Source organism: Globicephala melas, chromosome 1 (genome assembly GCF_963455315.2).
Source record: "Globicephala melas chromosome 1, mGloMel1.2, whole genome shotgun sequence".
Taxonomy (NCBI): domain Eukaryota; kingdom Metazoa; phylum Chordata; class Mammalia; order Artiodactyla; family Delphinidae; genus Globicephala; species Globicephala melas.
In genome coordinates, this window is record NC_083314.1 from 11,150,374 (window position 1) to 11,172,276 (window position 21,903).

At 32.9% G+C, this 21,903-nt stretch overlaps 1 protein-coding gene across 5 annotated transcripts in view; it reads left to right on the forward strand.

Annotated features, from left to right (window-relative positions):
* Window positions 1–21,903, forward strand: part of BRINP3 (BMP/retinoic acid inducible neural specific 3) — a 422,542-nt gene that overhangs the window by 177,199 nt on the left and 223,440 nt on the right. For all 5 annotated transcript variants that reach the window (XM_060295819.1, XM_060295784.1, XM_060295922.1 and 2 more), the window contains one exon: window positions 20,811–21,001. In XM_060295819.1, the coding sequence (XP_060151802.1) occupies window positions 20,811–21,001 (191 nt within the window). The remainder of the gene's footprint in view (window positions 1–20,810; window positions 21,002–21,903) is intronic.

The following is a 21,903-nucleotide window of genomic DNA, read 5'->3' on the forward strand; positions in this document are numbered from 1 at the left end:
CAACAATGTAGGAGGGTTCCCTTTTCTCCACACCCTCTCCAACATTTATTATTTCTAGACTTTTTAATAATGGCCATTCTGACCAGTGTGAGGTGATGCCTCATTGTAGTTTCGATTTGCGTTTATCTAATAATTAGCGATGTTGAACATCTTTTCATGTGCCTATTGCCCATTTGTATGTCTTCTCTGGATAAATGTCTGTTTAGGTCTTCTGCCCATTTTTTGATCGAGTTGTTTGGTTTTTTGTTATTGAGTTGTATGAGCTGTTTGTATATTTTGGAAATTAAGCCCTTGTCAGTTGCATCATTTGCAAATATTTTCTTTTAGTCTGTATGTTGTCTTTCTGTTTTGTTTATGATTTCCTTTGCTGTGCAAAAGCTTGTAAGTTCGATTAGGTCCCATTGCTCACATTTTAATCTTAACAAATAGCATTTTTTATACAGTCATGTGACTTTTCTATAGATTATTACAAAAGCCCTATGATTAAATGAACACATAACTCTCCCTCAGATTATCCCAATTATACTTTTACTAAATTAAATTGTCTATGTAATTACAAATGGATGGGTTTTCCATCTGAGTTTGTTTCCTAATTTACCACTTTTATATTTTTATATATTCCCAAAACTCTAAAAGATTTTAAAATATACTATACACTTTTCTCTTTGTTTTCTTTCCACAGATCTTCAGAAAAGTGTGTAAACTTGGTAGAAAGGATTTTTCACTCACCATTTTTCACAGACACCTGTGTTGAAAGTTTAGTAACTCCTCCTTAGCATTTAACAGGATTATTAGCCTCTTCGCAGTGTTTTGTATTTAATAATGCAATTACATTTCAATACCCATTATAAATGAAAAGTAATTTAAAAATATTAGCATTGTTATAGCAAGGAAAAATGTAGGTGTAGTTTTCTTGATTTCTCCCACTAAGCCCAGCTAAAATAACCTGGATATTAGATATAAAACAAAACTGAGGAGCCTTTAAAAGTTATAGGGATGCAGGCAGACTGGCTAGGGATGTTGAAATCCAAGCACTGACAGTTGATGAGTTTCTAGATTTGCTTTTTGCCTCATATATCCCATACTTGGTGTGAAAACACCAGTAAGCCAGAAACGCCATTGAATGTAGACCAAAAAAAAAAAAAAAAAATCAGTAAAAGCCTGTTCTCTAGCTAAACAACCAGGAAAGGAGCTGGCTAGCAAAAACAGATAGAAATTAGATGGTAATGTCTCTACCCCAGCCAAACACTTACAGAAAACCACTCTGTCTTTACTGCTCCCATGCCAGCAAAGACCAAATGGGTCCTAGACTTCTACCCTTGCCGTGCTGTAACAAGGGAGCCAACCCCTGGATCGAGGGTTGTGCCAGGGAAGTCCAGGTGAGTGGAAGCCTGAATTTTTCATCCCTGCTGGTGGTAACAAGACCCCTCCCTCACAGTGTCAGTGGAATCTACATGTGGAGTACACATCTTAACCCCCACCAAGCCATCAACCAGATTTGCCTTCCTCTCTCCACTGGTGTGTCGTCAGAGGAGGCCAAATAGATAAGAAGACTTTTACCACACTAAGCAGAAATGAAGCAAGCTCCCGCCCCAACCGTGGTGTCAGTAGGGGCCAGGTGGGGAACAGTAGCACTACTAGTAGTACTAGTAGTATTAGTAGCTTTATGACTAATACTACTACTTCTAACAGCAAGGGTAGACTTAGCAAAAGTCTAGTTCAGAACTGGAATTCTCACCCCCCACCTACCCCAGGAACCATTTCTTCTATTGGGTGCCATAGAGGCTGAGTAGGGAAACTGGATGTCTACTTGCACCTGGCAACAATGCAGCAGTGCTCCGCCTTTCCACTATATAAGGTATCAGGGGACGCCAGCTATAAGAGATGATTTAAATAAGACCCAGTGTCTTATAACACAATATATAAAATATCTAGGTTTTCATTAAAAATTGATTGTCATACCAAAAACCAGGAAAATCTCAATTGGAATAAAAAATATGAATAGATGAAAGCATTGAGATGTCAGATGCATTAGAACTATTTGAGAACTACTTGAAAACACTCATAATAAAATTGTGTCATTGAACAATTATGAACAAGCTTAAACAGTAGAAAAAAAGAATAGAAACCCTCAGTAAAGCAATAGAAAGTCTCAACTTATTTCAAGTATTTTTCTTTTTTTAAGCAGCAGCACAGTGTTTATTCAAGACACAATGGTGAGGGAATGTGATCATCTTCATTTCTCCTCAGGGAGAGTACATCTTGATGAGTGATAGCTTGGAAATCTTTGAAGCTCTAAGTTAAATTCATTAAACCCACTCCCTTTTCCTCCTTGCCAGGTCATCACTCCCTGATGGGCTAGTTTGGGTGCCCTCTGGTGACAGTGTGGAAAACTACAGTCTGAGGCCATCCTGGATCTTGGAGACCTATGGGCTGGGGCCTCAGAACTGTCCATGACATTTGGCCTTTTGCCTTGTGATGTTGTCTCTAAACACATGGCCCAATTACTCTTGAAAAAGTTTATATAAAAGAATAACATTATTTAAAAAGAACCAAATGGAAATTTCAGAATGGAAAAATACAAAAATTGATTTAAGAAACTCAGTGGAAGACTTTAACATCCTTCTATCAGAAATGGACAGATCCAGCAGGCATAAAATCACACAAGAAAAAACAGTTTGAGTAGACCTATATCTATTAAATACATGGAAACAATCCTTAATAACCTTCGAAAATAGAAAGCACAAAGTCCAGATGGGTTCATTGGTGAATTATATGAAACATTTGAGAAAGAAATTGTATCAATTCTCCACAATCTCATTCAGAGAATAGAAGCTGAAGGAATACTTCCTAATTCATTCTAAGAATACTTCCTAATTCATTCTAAGAAGCCAGGATTACTCTAATACCAAAACCAGGCAAAGATATTACAAGTAAAGTTAATTGTAGAACAATATCTCTCATGAACATAGATGCAAAAATCCTCAACAAAATATTAACAAATTTAACCCAACAAAGTTTAAAAAAGAATTACACACCATGATCAAGTGGGAATTAACCCAGGCGTGCAAGCTTGGTTCAACATTTGAAAATTAATGTAATCCATCACATAGCAGTCTAGAAAAGAAAAATCTTATGATCATTTCAATAGATGCAGAAAGGCATTTGACAAAATCCAACACCCATTCATAATAAAAACTCTCAGTAAATTAGGAATAGTGGGGAACTCCTCAACTTGATAAAGAATATCTACACAAAGCCTACAGTTAACATCACATTTAATGGTGAGAAGCTAGAAGTTTTTTACCTAAGACAAGGATGTCCCTTATCATCACTCCTTTTCAAGATTGTGTATGAAGTCGTAGTTAATGCAATAAGACAAGAAAAAGAAATAAAAGTTATGCAGATTAGGAAGGAAATGGTAAAACTGTTCTCGGATAACATGAAAATCTATGTCAAAAAAAAAAATCTGAAAGAATCAACAAGAAAACTCCCTAAACTCATGTGATTACAGGTGAGGTTTCAGGATATAAGGTTAATACACAGTCCATTGCTTTCCTATATACTGTCAATGAAAAAGCGGAATTTGTATTTAAAGACACAATACAAAAAATAAATACTTACGTAATAAATATAATAAAATATGTGCAAGATCTATATGAGTAAAACTACAAAACTCTGATGAATGAAACCAAAGAAGAACTAAATAAATGGAGAGATATTCCATTAATGGAGAGAAAGATACAATATTCTCAAGATGTCAGTTCTTTTCAATTTGGTCTGTAGAGTCAATGACTTCTCAATTAAATTCCCAAGAAGTTATTTTATGGATATTGTCAAACTGACTCTAAAGGGAGAGGCAAAATCCCAGAATAACTAACACAATAATGAGGAAAAAAATTGGAGGACTAACACTAACAACTTCAAGATCTACTATAAAGAAGTAGTTTCAAGAGAGTGGAGTATTGGCAAAAGAATAGATAAATAGATCAGTGGAACAGAATAGATAACCTAGAAAAAGACCCACATAAATATGTTCAACTAATCTTTGGCAAAGGCAATAAAATGAGGTGAAGATAGTCTTTCCAACAAATGATGCTGGAATAACTAGATATCCACTTGCAAAATAAAAAAAAAAATCTAGACAGAGACTTAACACTCTTCACAAAAGCTAATTTCAAATGGATCTCAGACTTAAATGTAAATGCAAAAGTATAAAACTTCTAGAAGATAACATAGGAGAAAAAAACCTAGCTGTTCCTGGGTTTGGCAATGACTTTTAGATACAACACCAAAAGGATGATTCATGAAAGCAATAATTCATAAGGTGAACTTCATTAAAATTAAAAACCTCTGCTATGCAAAAGACAATGTCAAGAGAATGAGGAGACAAGACCCAGAGTGGAAAAAAAATTTGCAAAAGACACATCTGATAAAGGACTCTGATCTGAAATATGCAAAGAACTCAAAATTCAACAATAAGAAAGCAACCTAATAGTAAATAAATAAATAAAGCAAATAAAGCAAATAAATAAAGCAAGCAATTAATAAATGGGCCAAAGTTCTTAACAACCATCTTACCAAAGAAGATATACAGATGGCAAATAAGCATAAGAAAAGATGCTCCACATCATGTGTCATCAGAGAAATGCAAATTAAAACAACAATGATACCCCTACACATCTATTAGAATAGCCAAAATCCAGAACAATGGCAACGTTATATGACGGCAAGGATGTAAAACAATGGGAACTCTCATACATTGCTTGTGGGAATGCAAAATGGTTCAGGCACTCTGGAAGTCAGTTTGGCAGTTCCTTTAGAAAACTAAACCTACTCTTACCATATGATCTAGCAATTGTACTAGGTATTTACCCAAAGGATTTCAAAAGTTATATCCACAGAAAAACCTGTACCCAAATGTTTATAGCAGCTTTATTCATAATTGCCAAAACTTGGAAGCAACTAAGATGCCCTTTGGTAGGTATGGACATCCGGACAATGGAATGATTTTCAGTGCTAAAAATAAATGAGCTACAAACCATGAAAAGATATGGAGGAAACTTAAATGCGTATTACTAAGGGAAAGAAGCCGATCTATAAAGGCTGCATCCTATATGTTTTCAAAGCTACAGCATTCTGGAAAACACAAAACTATGGAGACAGTAAAAAGTTCTACGGTTGCCAGGTGTTGTTGCAAACAGGGATGAATATGCAAATCTTTGAGTGTTTTCAAGACAGTGAAAATACTGTAGTGGTGAATACGTATCATTATACATTTGTCCAAACATAAAGAATGTACACCCAAAGTGAACCTTATATGAACTGTGGACTTTGGGTGATTATAATGTGTCAATGTAGGTTAATCAGTTGTAACAAATGTACCTCTCTGGTGAGTGATGTTGATAATGGAGGGGGGCTATGCGTGTGTGGAGCTAGGGAATACATAGAAAATCTCTGTACCTTTCCCCAATTTTGCTGTGAACCTAAAACTGCCCTAAAATATAAATTCTTTAGCAAAATCTCAATGGATTGGGTAGCAGTAAATGATAGGGAAAGAGAAAAAAGAATTGTGAACTTAAAGACAGAACAAAAGACATTGTCTTATCTGAATAACTATATATAGTTATATATTGCTTCCCCCAAACAAAAACAAATAAATTCAACATAAATAAACAATAACAAAACACAATGAACAGAGCCTCAGAGATCCATGGGACTGTAACAAAATATCTAACATTTATGTCACTGAAATCCCAGAAGGTAGATGGCAAGGAGGAAAAAGAACTCAAACAAAGAACACCTTATCAAGTTTGTCAAAAAACATAATCCCTCTGATTCAAGAAACTGAAAAATCCTGAATAGGGAAATGTAGAGAAATACCTACTAAGCCACATCATATCAAACTTCTGAAGGCAAAAGAGAAAGAAAAAAATCTTCAAAGCAACAAGAAAATAATAACACCATACTAGGGGAAATTCAATTTAAATGCAGATTTCTCATTAGAAAAAATGGAAGCTGGAAAGAAGTGGCAGAACATTTTTTTCAAGTGCTGGAAGAAAAGAACTGTCAACCCAGAATTCAATATCTACTCGAAATCTATTCAATTGTTAGGAATAAAAGGAAAAATCAAGACATTCTCAGATTAAGGAAAATGAAGAGATTTTATTGCCATAAAATGTAATCTAAAAGAGAGTTCTCTAAATAGGAATAAAATGATAAAAGAAGGAACCTTGAAACATTAAGAAGGGGAAAAAATAAGAGTAAAAATGGGTAAGCACAAAACATTTTCCTTCCCATTTTTTATATTATTTTTGAATTATGAAATAAAAATTATAACACTGGTTCAAAATAAATTTGAACAAACATTTAAGACAATTTTATTATAAATGGGGAAGAGAAAAGGAAATAGAAGTATGGTGTCTATGCTTGAATGAAATGGTAAAATGTTGATTAACACCAGTAGACCATTGTTAGTTACGTATATAAAATGTAGTATGCTAAAACTCGCAAACAAACAAACATGATTTAAAAATGGGCAAGGGACTTAAATAGAAATTTCTCCAAGGAAGATACAGAAATGACCAATAAGCATATAAAAAGATGCTCGACATCACCAATCTTTAGCTAAAAGCAAATCAAAACCACAAGATATTACTTCATTCCCATTAATGTAGCTACTATTTAAAAAAAATCACAGAATAGCAAGTGTTAAGTGACGATGTGGAGAAATTAATAAAACCCTTGTGCACCGTTGGGAGAACTGTAAACTGCTGTAGCTGCTGTGGGGAAAAAAAATGGTAGTTTCTCAAAAATTTAAATATAGAATTGCCATATGATCCAGTAATTACCTTTGTGGATACCAAATGAATTGAAAGTAGGTAGGGTCTTGAAGAGATAGTTGTACACTATGCTCATAGCAGCATTATTCACAATAGCCAACCATGGTAGCAACCTAAGTGTCCATCAGTGAATGAATGGATAAATAAAACATGCTGTATACAAACAATAAAATATTAATCAGCCTTACAGAGGGAAGAAATTGTGACACAGGCTATAACATGAATGAATCTTAAGGTAATTGTTCTAAATAAAATGCCAGTCACAAAAAGACAAATACTGTATGATTCCATTTATACGAGCTATCTAGAGTATTCAAACTCATAGAAAAAGAAAGTGGAATTGTGGTGCCCAGGGTATAGTGTTTAGTGAGAAATGAGTTTCAGTCTTGCAACCACTTAACACTACTAAACTGTGTACTTTAAAATGGTTATGATGGTAAATTTCATTTTGCCACAACTTAAAAGAAAAAGAAAATATTTTCCCGTGTCATTTTCAGAGATATATGTATATCCTCATGGTTAATTAAAAATATTTGTGACTCTCTGGCAATGTGCCTTTCCTCTCATCTGGCTGCTTATTGTTATAACTCTGAGTCTTTAGTGAGGCTGGTTGAATTGATGATTAATTTCTTAGACATACCATCCCTGTAACAGATTCATATATTAATCTTTTCTGAATATATTTTGAACTATCCTTCTATATGACTCACATAGATGTATTATCTCATCCACATAATTTATTGGATTTGTCTGTTCATATATCTATCTCTCCTATTAAATTGCCCATCCCTCAAAGGCAAAAAAATTAATACACAAAGCAGTCAATAATAAATAGTACACAAAAACGTGTACTCAAAATAACTATAGACACATCAAAATGAAGTTCTAAAAACTATTTAAGTAACCTACAAAAAGATAGGAAAGAGAAAACATAAAAATGAAAAGCAGAGAGACAAAATAAAAAATAAAAATAACTAAGCCCCAAAATATCAATAATTGCATTAATTACAAATGGTATAAGTATTCTAATTAAAAGACAGAGATTGGCTGAATGGACCACAAAACACAAGCCAAATGTAGATTGTCTATGATAAACCTCACTTCAGAATGATAAAAGAATAGAAAAATATCATGCAATTTTATTAATTAAAATAAAGCAGTAGTATCCATTAACATCAGATAAAGTAAGATTCAAAACAAGGAAATCATAACAAAGAACTGCCTAATGTAATCAGAAAGCAATCCAGTATGAAGACATACTAATCTTAAATGTGTGTCCACCAAAAGACCAGGCTACAAGATATGAGAAACAAAAACTAATAGAAATGAAGGAATAGAAAAATCCACAATTATAGTTGGAGATTTCAGTGTCTCTAATCAATTGGTAGAGCAACTAGACAAAAAAATCAGCAAGAATATAGAAAAACTTAACACCACTATTAACCAATAGAATATAATCATTTATTTAACCCTTTACTGTAAAACAGCCCAGTACAGATATTCTAGTACTCATGGAACATATAACAAATAGAAGATCTCCTCAATCATAAGATAAACCTCAACAAATTTGAAAGAACTATAATTGTACAGTGTTTTTTTTTGATCATAATGAAATCATACTAGAAATCAATGACAAAACAATATGAAAAATTCCAAACGGGAACTAAATCACATACTACTAAATAAACTGTGTGTTAAATAATAAATCTCAATATAAACAAAAAATACTTTGAACTAAGTGAAAAGAAAAATACAAAGTATCAAAAATTATAGTACACAGTTTAAGTGATACTGAGAGAGAAATTTATAGCACAAACTGCTCACAATAGTAAAGGGAAAAAAATTGCATACCAACAATAAAAAGACCTCAAAAAAGAAAAGCAAAATAAACCCAAACAAAATTTTTAAAAATAGAGACAATAGCACAAATCAATGATTAAAAACAGAGAAACAATAGACTGAATTAGTAAAACATGCAGGTTCTTTGGAAAAATCAATTAAATTGGCAAAACTCTAGGGAAAAAAACAGAAGACACAAACTACCAATATCAGGATTTAACAGTGATTATCACTACAGACCCTATGGATATCAAAATGATAATAAGTGAATGCAATGAATAACTCTACACACATACAATTGACAACTTAGATAAGATGGACCAAGTCTTCAAAAATACAAACTTTCATAGAACACCTACTATAAAAGATTTAATTTTACTAGCCCTATGACTATTAAAGAAATGGAATTTTTAGTTTTAAAACTCCAGATAAATAGATCTCTAGGCTCAGATAATTTCACTGCAAAACTCTACTAAATATTTAAATAAGAATTAAAATTAATTCTGCACAGTCTCTCTCAGAAAATAGGAGAGGAGGAACACATACCAATTTATTTTTATCACCCAAGTGTTACCTGATATCAAAACCAAAAAGAAAAAAAAAAATGAACAAAAAACAGCTCCAAAGTAGAAAACTATAGGCCAATCTCTTTCATGAATATTGATAAAAGTTTATTGATAACATCTGAGTAAATAGAATTCAGCAATATGTAAAAATAATTATACATAAATGAAAAAGTGGGGTTTATTCCAGTGTTGCAAGGCTAGCTCACCATTTGAAAATTAATAAATATAATCCACCACATTAACAGGATAAAAAAAAAGATGATCACGTCACTTGATGAAGATAAAGCATTTAACAAAATTAAACTAGGCATGGACATCCATCCACTCTAAGCTCTTCTACTCAATATATTGCTGGAAATTCTATCCAGTAAAATATGGCAATAAAAGAAAGTGAAAATTCTACAGATGAGAAAAGAAGATATAAAACTGTCACTGTCTGCAGATGACATAATTGTCTACATAGGAAATTCCAAGAGACTCTACAAAACACTTCCAGAATAAAGAAGGAGTTTAATAAGTTTGTAGGATACAAGATAAACATTCAAGAATCAGTTGCGTTTCTAAGCTAGCAAAGAACATATCGACACCAAAATTAAAAATACAATATCATCTACAGTCATTCAAAAAAAAGGAAATACATAGGTGCAAATCTAAAAAATCACTACAGGTCTGTCATGCTGACAACTACAAACTTATGATGGTGACTGAGCAATTAAAAACCACTTTTATATATCCATTTTCATTTGTTTCTCTTAATCCTCTATTGCTGAGATGGAAACACTTTTTGTTTTCTCCTTTCAAAATGATATAAATCTTTTATTTTTCCTTTTGTTTGCTCTCATTTTTCCTCTGTAGTGTCCTTAGTTTTACCCCACCCACACTCTTCTCTGATTCTAGGAAATTTTCTTTAGATACTCCCTTGATTATTGTTTCACCGTTTTATTTTCTATTTTCTTTGGTCACATGGAGTGACTCTCCATGATAAGTTTTTAGGTTCATCAGTATTTTAGACCTGTTTATTCACTTCCTTTTCAGAGTCAATAATGAAGTGATAATATAATCATCCAAAGATTATATTTCACTGGTTGTTATATTTCCCAAAGTACTGTCTTTCACTGTCATCGCTGGTATATCCTTCATTATGCCCTTTCATTTTTTAAAAAAATGTCTTTTCTCTTTTAACAGTTTTCCCCCTGAATCCTTCTCAGTTGTTCTTCATCTATAGGTGTGTTAGCACTTTAACTGAATATAGCTTGTTTATTTACTTTGCACTAATTAGGCTGCACATCTGATTGGTTCTTTCTGCTGTGATTAACCGTTCTTTCCAGATATTTTCAGTATTTGCATAAGGTTTTTCTCAAAGTGTTCTGTACTACTCAGTAGTCCAGTGACCTGTTTTTTTTAAGCAAACTTTGAGGAGGAGACATCATTTATTTTGTTAAGAATCAATTGATTATATTTATGAATTTATTTTTTTCTACATGCATATTTTTCATTACAAGTAGTTCCAGTAAAGGGATGAGACATAATATCCCCATTGTGGAATAACACTCTTTGTGATGGAGTACCTCCCTTTGTGTTCGGTGATGTTAACGTTTTATCATGGAATCTAAGCTTCCCTGTGGGTTTACAGTACTTCATCCTTCTCTGGAATCCTTCTTACGCATTAGAGACATATTGGCAACCGTCAGCTTAGTGATTTTTTGATGTAACAGATTTTTCCCATCATTTTCCCAATTTCATCCTTGAATTCCCTCATCACAGCTGGGTGATCCCGTCGAACAATCTCTTTTCTTTCTCACCATCTGAGACTCACTCTGAGACTTTTATTCTCTGTACTCTGAGGCTGGAGTTTGGACTGTACTATATCACTTATGAAAGCAATTAATCGTAAACCTCTTTAATCATTCAGTTCCTACAATTCTACTGCCCTCTTCTGAGAAATGTGAATTAGTCCCAAGCGTTCTTTAGCTCCTTCTACCAAACAGATATTTACATTCTGTATTTCTTGGATGACTGTTTAGTCAGGACAATAAAGGATTAATCTATAGTCAGTATTTTGTTTCTATTATAATAATTTATATTAATATTTCTCACATTCCTCCCCATTTTATTGATAAACTTCTCCCAACTTCCTTCCTTTCCACCATTCTCTCTCTCTCTCTCTATATATATATATTTCTATCTCTTTCCCTCTCTTTCACCATATGCTCCCTTTTACAATCCCTACACACACAAGTATCATGCATTACTATTAAAATCCACCTTTCAAAGTTGCTGTTAATCTATAAAGAAGTTAAGTTCATTACTTTTGGTGTCAAATTCCCTGGATTCAAGCTATTGTTAGGTATACATCCTTAGAGAAATAATTTGCACCAAAACCCTCTCATGTGCCAAAAGAGATAAGAAGAGCATATATACCTCACAGTGCAATAGTTTAAATGAATGAGTCACTTTAAACACAAGTCTAATTTAACTATCATTTCAAATTCCATCTTGAGGTAAATGTTACTTGACAATCAAAATTTCAAATAATATGAAAATTTTTGCCAGTCAGACTTTAAACTTATTGCCTGTTAAAACTTATATTTTAATGTTTTTAGGAAAAAAACTTGTCAAAGTATATATTATATATTTATCTATCCCCTAGCAGTATGGAATTTGAGTTTGTACAGTGTCTTTCCCTTGCCTTTAGGCTGACACAGATACGAAAGATTGAAGATCCTCTTATAACTGATAGCAGGACTCCTCTCCCCGAAGTGCATTAGCTAATGGAGGCTGTGAGCCCCAACTCTGTAGATTTCACTGTACTCACAGACAATGGTAGCTTTTTTTTCAACATTCAAATATATGTTTCGACTTTTAGTAGGAGTAGGTTTTTACCTAGTCCTTAGTGATTCTCAATTTAAAGCAAATAGTTAACTCCTAACCACCTCTAGTCACTTGTACACTCAAAGAGCCCAACTGAAAAATGAATTCTTCCAATGAGCTTGGTTTTCTGTGAACTTTAGCCAGGGCGTGGGCTCACAAGTCAGAAACTTCAGCCTTTTTCTTTCTTAGGTGGTTATTTCATTTTAGCTCACATGATAACATTCACTCCTTTGTTGTTTCAGTATGTATTTATTGAGTGACTACTATGGATCATGTATCTGAGTCTTAAGAATACATAGTTGTAAAAAGAAGACATAATCCATGTCTATGTGGAGCTTATTATATAATGGAAGAGGCAGACATTAATTGAATAACCACACAGATAAATATATTAACTACTAGGAAGGAAAAGAATACTCTGCTATGAATATGTAGCAGAATTAGTTGGAGACAGGGTTGGCAGAGCAGAGAAGACAGCAATTTCCCCATGTGTTATTGATGTCTTTGAAGGGTTATGTAGTGGGTGATATTCAACTAATATCTTTTTTTAAATTTTTATTTATGTTGGAGTATAGTTGATTAACATTAACATTGTTGTGTTAGTTTCAGGTGTCTAACAAAGTGATTCAGTTATACATATACATGTATCTATTCTTTTTCAAATTCTTTGCCCATTTAGGTTATTACAGAATATTAAGCAGAGTTCCCTGTACTACACAGTAGGTGCTTTTTGGTTATCTATTTTAAATATAACAAATTTATTTTATATGAATTCCAAGCATAGAAGACAGGAGGACTAAGTGCCTGTCAGATAATATGTTTCAATTTGTAATCCATAGACTGACAATAATATCCAGAGAAAAGTAACATTACCAGTTTACGTTTCAAAAGCTTTTTGTGTGTAAAGTGGTATTTTGACAACTCAAGCCTGACTCAAACTGAAAGGTTATAATTTAGGGAATGAGTAATTTATACCTTGTAAAATTAAAATTATACATTTTTCTGAAAATTTATTTTGTCATAAAACACCATATCCAGCCTCTCTACGACATGTGGATTTGAAAGACATAAAGTTGAAATAAATTGTATGTATCTTAAAACCTGTGACCTACTACAACACATTTTTATTTTCCTTAAAAATCATAACATTTAAAAAGAGTTTTCTTTAAGATATTTTAAACTTACTACAGGAAAAATATTCTATTAAATTGAGTTACTATTACTTAAATATAATTTTTATTATGGAAAATTTTCATTAAAAGATTAACAATTTGTATTCACTGTCTCTAAACATTTAGTTACTCTAAAAAAAGTCCTTGATCTTTCCTTTTTGGAGGCAACTTGAAGGTTATTTGAAATTAAGAAGTATATGAAGTTTTGATTTATTGCAACCTCAGATATTTAATTGGTTAGCCACATTGTCATAATTCATGATTTATAAATATTTGTCCCAATGTTTACTGTAGACGTTGTACCATTATAAAGAAATCTCAATGAAATTATTGCTTAAATGTTTAAAGAAATTATCAAATGCAGATTAATTTTTCATTAGCAGGTAACTATTCTTTTGGCATTTATTCTTACTGATGAGCATTTAATTTATTAATCTGTGCCTGGACCAAGAAAAACAGTTTGCAGATTCTTTGAGTGTGGCTCTATTTAAAAATTCTTTTGTTAATTTTACTCATTAATTTCACTAAAGCTTATTACTTTGATCTATCTATCTAGCTAGCTATCTTTATTCACATTGACATCCTGGGACAAAAATCTGTGACTTCACAAGTGTACACACACCAAAATGTGGTGTACACACCAAAATTCTGTGCACCAAGGAGCACAGAAGTAAACTGTGCTCCTTGCACTATTTTAGTTAATTGCTACAAATTTTACTTCTTTAAAAACTCTACAGAGTCAGTATTATTGGACGTACACTTATAAATGGAATGACTTTACATCAGTGAGGTTAAGAACTTGCCAAAATGTAATCAGCTTTGAATTTTGTGAACTGAATTGGTGAGGATGAGATTTGAAACTTTAGCTATCTGACTCCTAAATCCAGTCTCCTTTGGAAAACTAACATTATCTAGCTCCCTAAAATATTTAAATTTATGTAAGAAGTGTAAATTTTTCAACTTAGTAACCCAAATAAATAATTAATTTTTTAATTATAAATTTCAAAAAGAGACATTTTTATTTGTTTATTGCTTTTTTTCACAGGGAATCAGAGTAGACATTTTATTTTAGCTTAGTTGTATTTGTCTCTTAGCTTATCTACACTGATCAATAATTACCAAATCTGTATAATTATATGAATGTGATTGAGGAATAATTGTGATGAGTTGTAATAGATGTTAAAACTATACTTCCAAAATTTAGAAAGAAAAGCTTTTGCTTGTTAAATAATTCCCTCTCTCCTCAATTTAGAAAGTAATTCATTGACAGCATGTATGTATATTTTTTACATCAAAACTTTTGCTAACACCTCTTCAAAGGAGTGATTTAATTTAAAAATGGATAATAAATCTCTATTTTTATATATATATATATATATATATATCTGCAAGGGTATAAGCATGTGGTACCGTTATAGTCCTATGAAATGAATTACCTTTGGGAATAATGACAGTAACTATGACAATTGAATTCTGTGGTATTTCCCTTAAAATTTCATTTAAACCCCTATTTATTAAACTACAGAAAATGATTTAAAGCTATGTAAGATAAAATTAAATCACTTTCTGTTATTTCATAGCCCTAAAAATTTAACATATTTTAAGAATTAAAAATATACATTAGTAGCCATAAACCAGACCATTCATTAAAAATTCTCAGTAACCCCACTCCAATCTTATATATTCAATAATATAGTCAAGAGACTACAGCTACAATGAATTCTTGTTGCTTTACTGGGTTGGGCAATGTTTTGTTGCAATAATGCTAATTTGTCTTCTCCATTCTCCTCTGAATTTGGCGGCTCATTCAAAACACAATAGTCATTAATGATGCTTCTCAAAATCCTGCATGTAAACATTTCACAAATGTCATATTTGTGATTGTGCCTTTCTTCCATTTTTTTTTTAAAATAGATTCATTCTTCTAAATTCCTAGCTTCACACCAAAATACCTCCCAAGCTTTAAGAGCCCTGCTACTGTTAAATAAAAAAAAAAAAAAACATATTAGTGTATTAAGGGGCAGGAGGGTGAAAGAGAGTGGATTCTCTACCTGCTAACTGCTCAGCATTTAGCTGCTTTTAAAAAACTGCCTTCAGAGCTACAGCTATTCAGGTCATTAGGAACATTTCCCTTGTTCTGGCCAAATGGAAAACAGCATCATTTGTGAGACGTGGAAGTGCTACAGAAAGAACGTTAAAAGAGCCAATTTTATATATAACAGTTACACATAATAGAATTATGGGGGGATAGTATTGATTATTAATGGCATTTCTTAAGAACAGTATGACTTTACAGATGTAATTAGAAAGTTATTACTACTCTAAAGATTGGCAATTCAATTTATAATTCTTAGGCTGGATTTGTTCACAGATTAGTGCTTGGGTAATATATTTTGTTTTAATATTCTGTTGTGTCTGCAAGTGTTAATGAATATTGACAGAATTAAAATTGCAAGCCAACAAGTGTAGTATTGTGAAAAGTAATGTAATAAAAACTTTTAGGGCTTTACACAAACAACTTTATTTAGTGTTAAGTTAGCAGTTAAAGATAAGCCTTTTCAGCAAATGCGTCGTCTGATTTTATCAATATTTTTATGTTGCCTTTCCTTTGGTAGTGAGTCCAAAATATATAATATCAACAGTGGCAGATTCTGTATTTTTCAGGAACCAAGTATACATGTGTAATTTTAAAGAAATCATGGTAGTTAATATATTTCAAATATACTGAGTACATTTATGCATTCACACAGAATTTAAATACAAATAAGGAAGGTCAGTGGCAATGTGGCAATGATGTAACCGTTATTTAAATGGACTTTGTTGATGTCATTCTGGTTTTCCAACCTTTTTTATGAGATGCGTGGGGATAAAATTATAATATATATTGTTGTAGAAAAGTAAACATTACGTGGACACGCATAAAAAATGATGCTTGCAAGTCAGAATTTTTAGCAGCAAACATATAACTCTAATCAACTAATGGAGGCTCCTTAGAGCCAAAAAAACATTTTCAAAGCAATGTTCCAGCTGAACTGTTTACAGTCCATTTATGTGTTCCACAAAATAGTGGTGATTCTAAAGGGGCTGAGTTAAATTAAACAATGATGATTGTGCTGATTTCATTTAAAGACTTCCAAAGGTTATGATGAGAAGATATTTACATTCTGTGAAGGCTTCAGGTAGAAGGCAGCATTTAGTTAGATACAACAATGTTCTTATTTAATATAAACATAATGCATCTGGATAGACTCCATAGATGCCTTTGGGTAAAATGCTCTCATTATGATAATCATACCAGACAGCATGTTTTCAATTCAGCACTCCATTGCTTTGTTTTTCCAAAATTTAGTGAGTGCGTGGTCTAGTTCCAACTGAAGTAGATCTGTTCTTAAGGAAGGAAAAAAAAACTGTGCCCATATGTTTCTAATTTATGTACAACCATTAGTTCCTTTTTGCCTTCTCAAGTTACCCCACAGTCAAAATACTCTACATCAGCCATGGTATACTAGATGACTTTGCTAGAAAGCAAGGAAACCAACTACTAACTCTGTAATCTTGGTAGATTTATATGGCAAGATCTCTTTTTAGTTCATGCTCTTGTTCATCCTAAGAAGCTGCAGGGGTAGTGGTTGAAGGACGGGAACTCGAATCATATTTGCTGATCAAAGTCCCAGGCTGAGGGTCCAGGCTAACCTACATGCTCACACTTTATTGGTCAAAGGAAGCTGCGTGGCCACACGGGTAAATGCAATCATACCTGTGCCCAGGTAAGAGACACAATATTTGTATTCATATCTATGTCCACAGCTCATAGTGTGGTACTTAACTGTCCAGAGATGATTTCCTTTACTTAAAGTGCTCTTATCATCACTTCTCAGCATGATTTCTGTACTAACTAGGCTTTCACCAAAATATATGGAGATTATAACTGTGATCATATATCATTACAATATAAACCAAATGTGAGTGGAAATGAGAGATCTCAGTTCTCAAACCAACATTTTTTTCCTACTCAAATTATACTTTTGGGATATACACTATAGAAAGTAAAATATTTTACTTCATTCTTTATATGAAAATATTAAAAAAAAACTAGGAGAAGAATTTTAGATGAAGCTCTGAAAATTAAGAAAACAATTTGCTATGGTTACTAACAATCCTGTTTTTTAAAATCCATTCATTCAGTTAGTTAGTTGATTGGTTGATTTAGTTATAGTCTTAGTTTGGTGATACTTCCGAAGAGTTTGTCCTTTACTTTTGGTGTTGCATGACAGAGAGGATAAATTAACCAGATGGAGTGGCAAAGTGTTTTGTCCCAATGAAATGTCAAAAGGTGAATTGAGACCATAAACTTAATTGAGGTTAACATACTGCGGTAATAAAAAGCACCTGATAGATGAAGAAAGCTCCCTGGAAGGTTGTCCATAGTCTTAGGCTCTTTATAGCCTTCTGAAGTGTGTGAATATAAGGGAAGAGAAAACATATTCGAAGTGAGTTAGATTAGCAACATTTATATCAAGGAATTGGGCAGAGGGGTTGTGCTCAATAAGCTACTGGCCTACTTGTATTTTTGCATATAAAAATATTGTAAAGCCATTGAATTGCAATTTATTCATTCATATTATACTTCACTTAGTATAATTTTGGAACCCTTGAGGTCAGAGGTTTTCTTCTATTCATCTATATTACTACCAAGATATCTGGTAGTTATGACAATAAGTAGCAAACCATTAATAAATTTTCTTGTTAAATTAATGTTATAAGCTGATTTCAGAATATGATGTAAATTTGTTCTAGCTCTTTCATATTACATCCATTCTGTGTCAAATTTAAGAGGAACAAACTAAATAAAGTTGCAAATATTTCAAGTCAGAATAGATCATGGGTTGGTACTGATTGCAGGTTGGTATTATATACTTACAAATTGTTAAAAAAATAAGGGAGGCTAGAATGGCACTCTCCCAATATGTAGTTACCCACAGCCATCTAGCAAGAAATACTCAGCAGTTTAGAGAGAGTTTGTATGGGTTGTAAAATACCACCACTGATAATCTTCTTGGTTACTTAAGTCCAATTACTTCACTTAGCAACTCACATTTTAAGTTATGAAAATATACATATGAGTTTATAAATTTGGTAATTTAAACCATTGAAAAAGATATACCACAACTTTAGGTTCAAGCTATGTTACTATCCCTTGATAAAATTATAAAGTTTTTTCAGCAAATAAAAAAGTAAATATTTGAGGGAAAAGTTTGGAAATTAATGAGCAGCTATTATTTAGATCATGGTTTAATAAACAACTTCTTAGAAGCATTGTATTACTATATACCTTATATTCACAAAATACTAAAACTTAAATATTTTATTTTAAATGCTCTCCTTCACAGTTTTGAATATGTATTTACATATATATCGAACACACACATGCACAAATACATTCAGGTAAATTTCTTACAAGATGAAAAGACAAAAAATTACTGATACCAATTAAGTTTGGAACAATAACAATGACATTCTTACTCTCTTCTGAGGAAATATGAAGTAATAAATCCAGTATAGTATCTCTAAAAGCCCAAGATTTACTGAAAAGAGAGCACTCTGAGTAAATTTTAAAAACAACACACCAAATTACCTAATCAGTAGTTTTCTTCAAAGTATGTTCCCCAGAATAGCAGTACTGGCATTGCTTGTTGAAAATGCAAACTCTTGACCCCACCCGAGGCCTCATGTGTCAGAAACTCTGGGGTGGAGTTTCCAGGTGATTCTGGTAGGTGCTGACATTTGAGAACCATTGGTAGAATAATACTATTCAAAACTGTTTGGATCAGCTGATTTGCAGAGGTAATAGCGAGAGTTTCTCAATGAAGGAAACACTAAGTTGACTTATTTTCAGGCCAAGGCCTTACCTAGATTCTTTAGTGAATCTTATCTTATAATTAACTTCCAAAAGACTGGATGGATTGTGTGGCTGCCAGATGTGTGTCACAGGAACAAGTTATTCATGGCAGGCGACTCTATCAGGGGCATGGTTCTTGGTCCTGGAAGTATTTACTGTTTTTCCTTATTCTGTGTAAATCTATTCGGTGCTTCCCCACATCTAGCCTCTTTTATTTTACCTTTAGAGACTGAGTATCAAATACCACCTCTCCAGAGTTGCCCTCTCAGGTCACTTAAAATAAAATAGGGCCATCCTGTCCACAGCCCTACGGCCCATCACAGCAGTCTGTTTGTGTTAGCTCTCAGCCCTTGTCACAATCTGGATGTTTTTAAAATTTAACTTAACATCTTTATTTTATTTATTTTTAAAACTTTCTCTAGAATGTGAACTCCATGCAGAGTCTGGTTCACAGATGTATCTATCATGCACCTTTTTGTGGTGCATTCCAGGAATATTTTGGAGGCAAAAATATAAATAAGTATGGCAAGTATTTATACAATATTTAATCAACATTTTATTTGCTAAGTAGTAACAGTTAAATTACACACGTAGGAGTGTCTAAATCTAGTAGAGGGAAGTCTTCTCTGTGGAAGGTATTTGAGATTTTATCAGACCGCTCCTCAGAAAAAAATCTGTATGGTTGATATCAGGCAATCCAGTTCACCATAGTTATTTTCTAAATTATTATTAGGTTGACTTTAACTTAATGTAAGTGTATACATTTTTTATACATAAATTTTTTATAATCATATTTGCTACTTCTCTAATTTGACCATATCCACCTTAAAAGTTATTTTGCATCTTGAGTAATTACTAATTAAGTTGAATTGGGGCTTCAAATTATGTTGTAAACAATAATTATTATAAAAAAACGGTTTTTCTTTGGATCATATTTTAAAAAATTCTTCTACAGTGCCTTAGTATTCTTGAGGTTTGACAAGTTTCCACTCTAAAGTGAATAGAAAATTATCATTAATGAAAATAAATTTATTCTTTTTTCAATTTCCATTGGAAAATGGTAAAATATTACTTTAGTTTCCCTTTTAAAAAATAATTCTACATTAATATTCTATACATAATGAAATCTTTTGTTTGTTTGTTTGTGGTACGCGGGCCTCTCAGTGTTGTGGCCTCTCCCGTTGCGGAGCACAGGCTCCGGACGCGCAGGCTCAGCGGCCATGGCTCACGGGCCCAGCCGCTCCGCGGCACGTGGGATCTTCCCGGACCGGTGCACGAACCCGTGTCCCCTGCATCGGCAGGCGGACTCTCAACCACTGCGCCACCAGGGAAGCCCTGAAATCATTTTTATGAGTACATTTTTCCTTTGGAAAAAAAATCAGTGGAGTCTGTTGCTTTAAGTGGTTTATTTTTTCTCTCCATGACTTGGTTTCAGGATATTCACTCCAGCTACATAAATTCTAAATATTGCTTCTCCTACTTACTCATAGCACATGAAGTATTATGACAAACAAGAATCATTGTAATGTAGTGACCCCAACGAAACTATCAAGTGAACTTTTCAAATGAAAACATTCAGATAGATTATGTATTTACGAATAAAAATAAATTTGCTTTTCAGGGAGTTTGGCCGCTGGAAAGTAAATAACCTTGCAGTTGAGAGAAGAAATTTCCTTGGCTCCCCTCTGCCTCTTGCCCCTGAATTCTTCCGCAACATAAGACTTTTGGGACGTCGACCTACCCTTCAGCAAATCACAGAAAACCTTATCAAGAAATATGGGACACATTTCTTGCTATCTGCTACTCTGGGAGGTACGACTCTTTGAAAATATTTGTGCCTGTGTGTGCTTGTGCATAAAACTGTATAAGTCAAGGAAAAGTGTTGATTCATCCAAATCACTGCAGTTTGAATAATCCTAAATTTCATTCATTAACTTTTAATCAAAACATTTATTGAGCTATTACTAAATATCTTGTATGGTGATCACAATGATGAGGTAGAGGATTTTCACTTAGTTTCTGCCTGAAAGCAATTTACAAACTAATAGCCTCTGTTAAATATAGGCATAGTTATTACACTCCATAATGCAAGGTGATGAGCCGAATTTTGTTTAAAAATTGAATAATAAGCAATCAAGTCACAGCTGGGACTTCAGGTTACAGAGAGCGGGAAAGGTCCCAAAGTAAGTGTTGAAATTCTAAAATTACATTTTTTAGAGCTATTTTAACATTTCTGATTGTAGTTGATATATGATGTGAAGGGAGTAATAAATAAATATCAATGAAGACGCACGATATGAAAGTAGAGATTAATAATGTCACCCTCCTCAATGTGATGTAATACCATTAAATGTGTGTTTTATCATGGTGATGTATAATCCAGTATTTTGAATACACTTAAATGATTTGGGGGGAGATAGTGTGTAATAGGAAGAAAATGACATTTTTCTAAAACTTATAAATACCCCAGAATTCTGTATATTTACTTTTGTGTAGGACTTTAAATAATGTCCAAACATTCCGTTTTAAATAGATCTTACTTTTTCCTATAATAGGAGCAGTGGACAAAATTGGATAGGAATCACCATGAAAACAGTGATTCCCTGCTCCCTTGTCAGTTTTTCAGTTAAGTTTACTGAAGCTGGGCAGGCTAGTTCATACCAATGGTGAGGTAGTGTGAAAATGCTCTTCATTTTTCCAGTCTTAGAGGATGT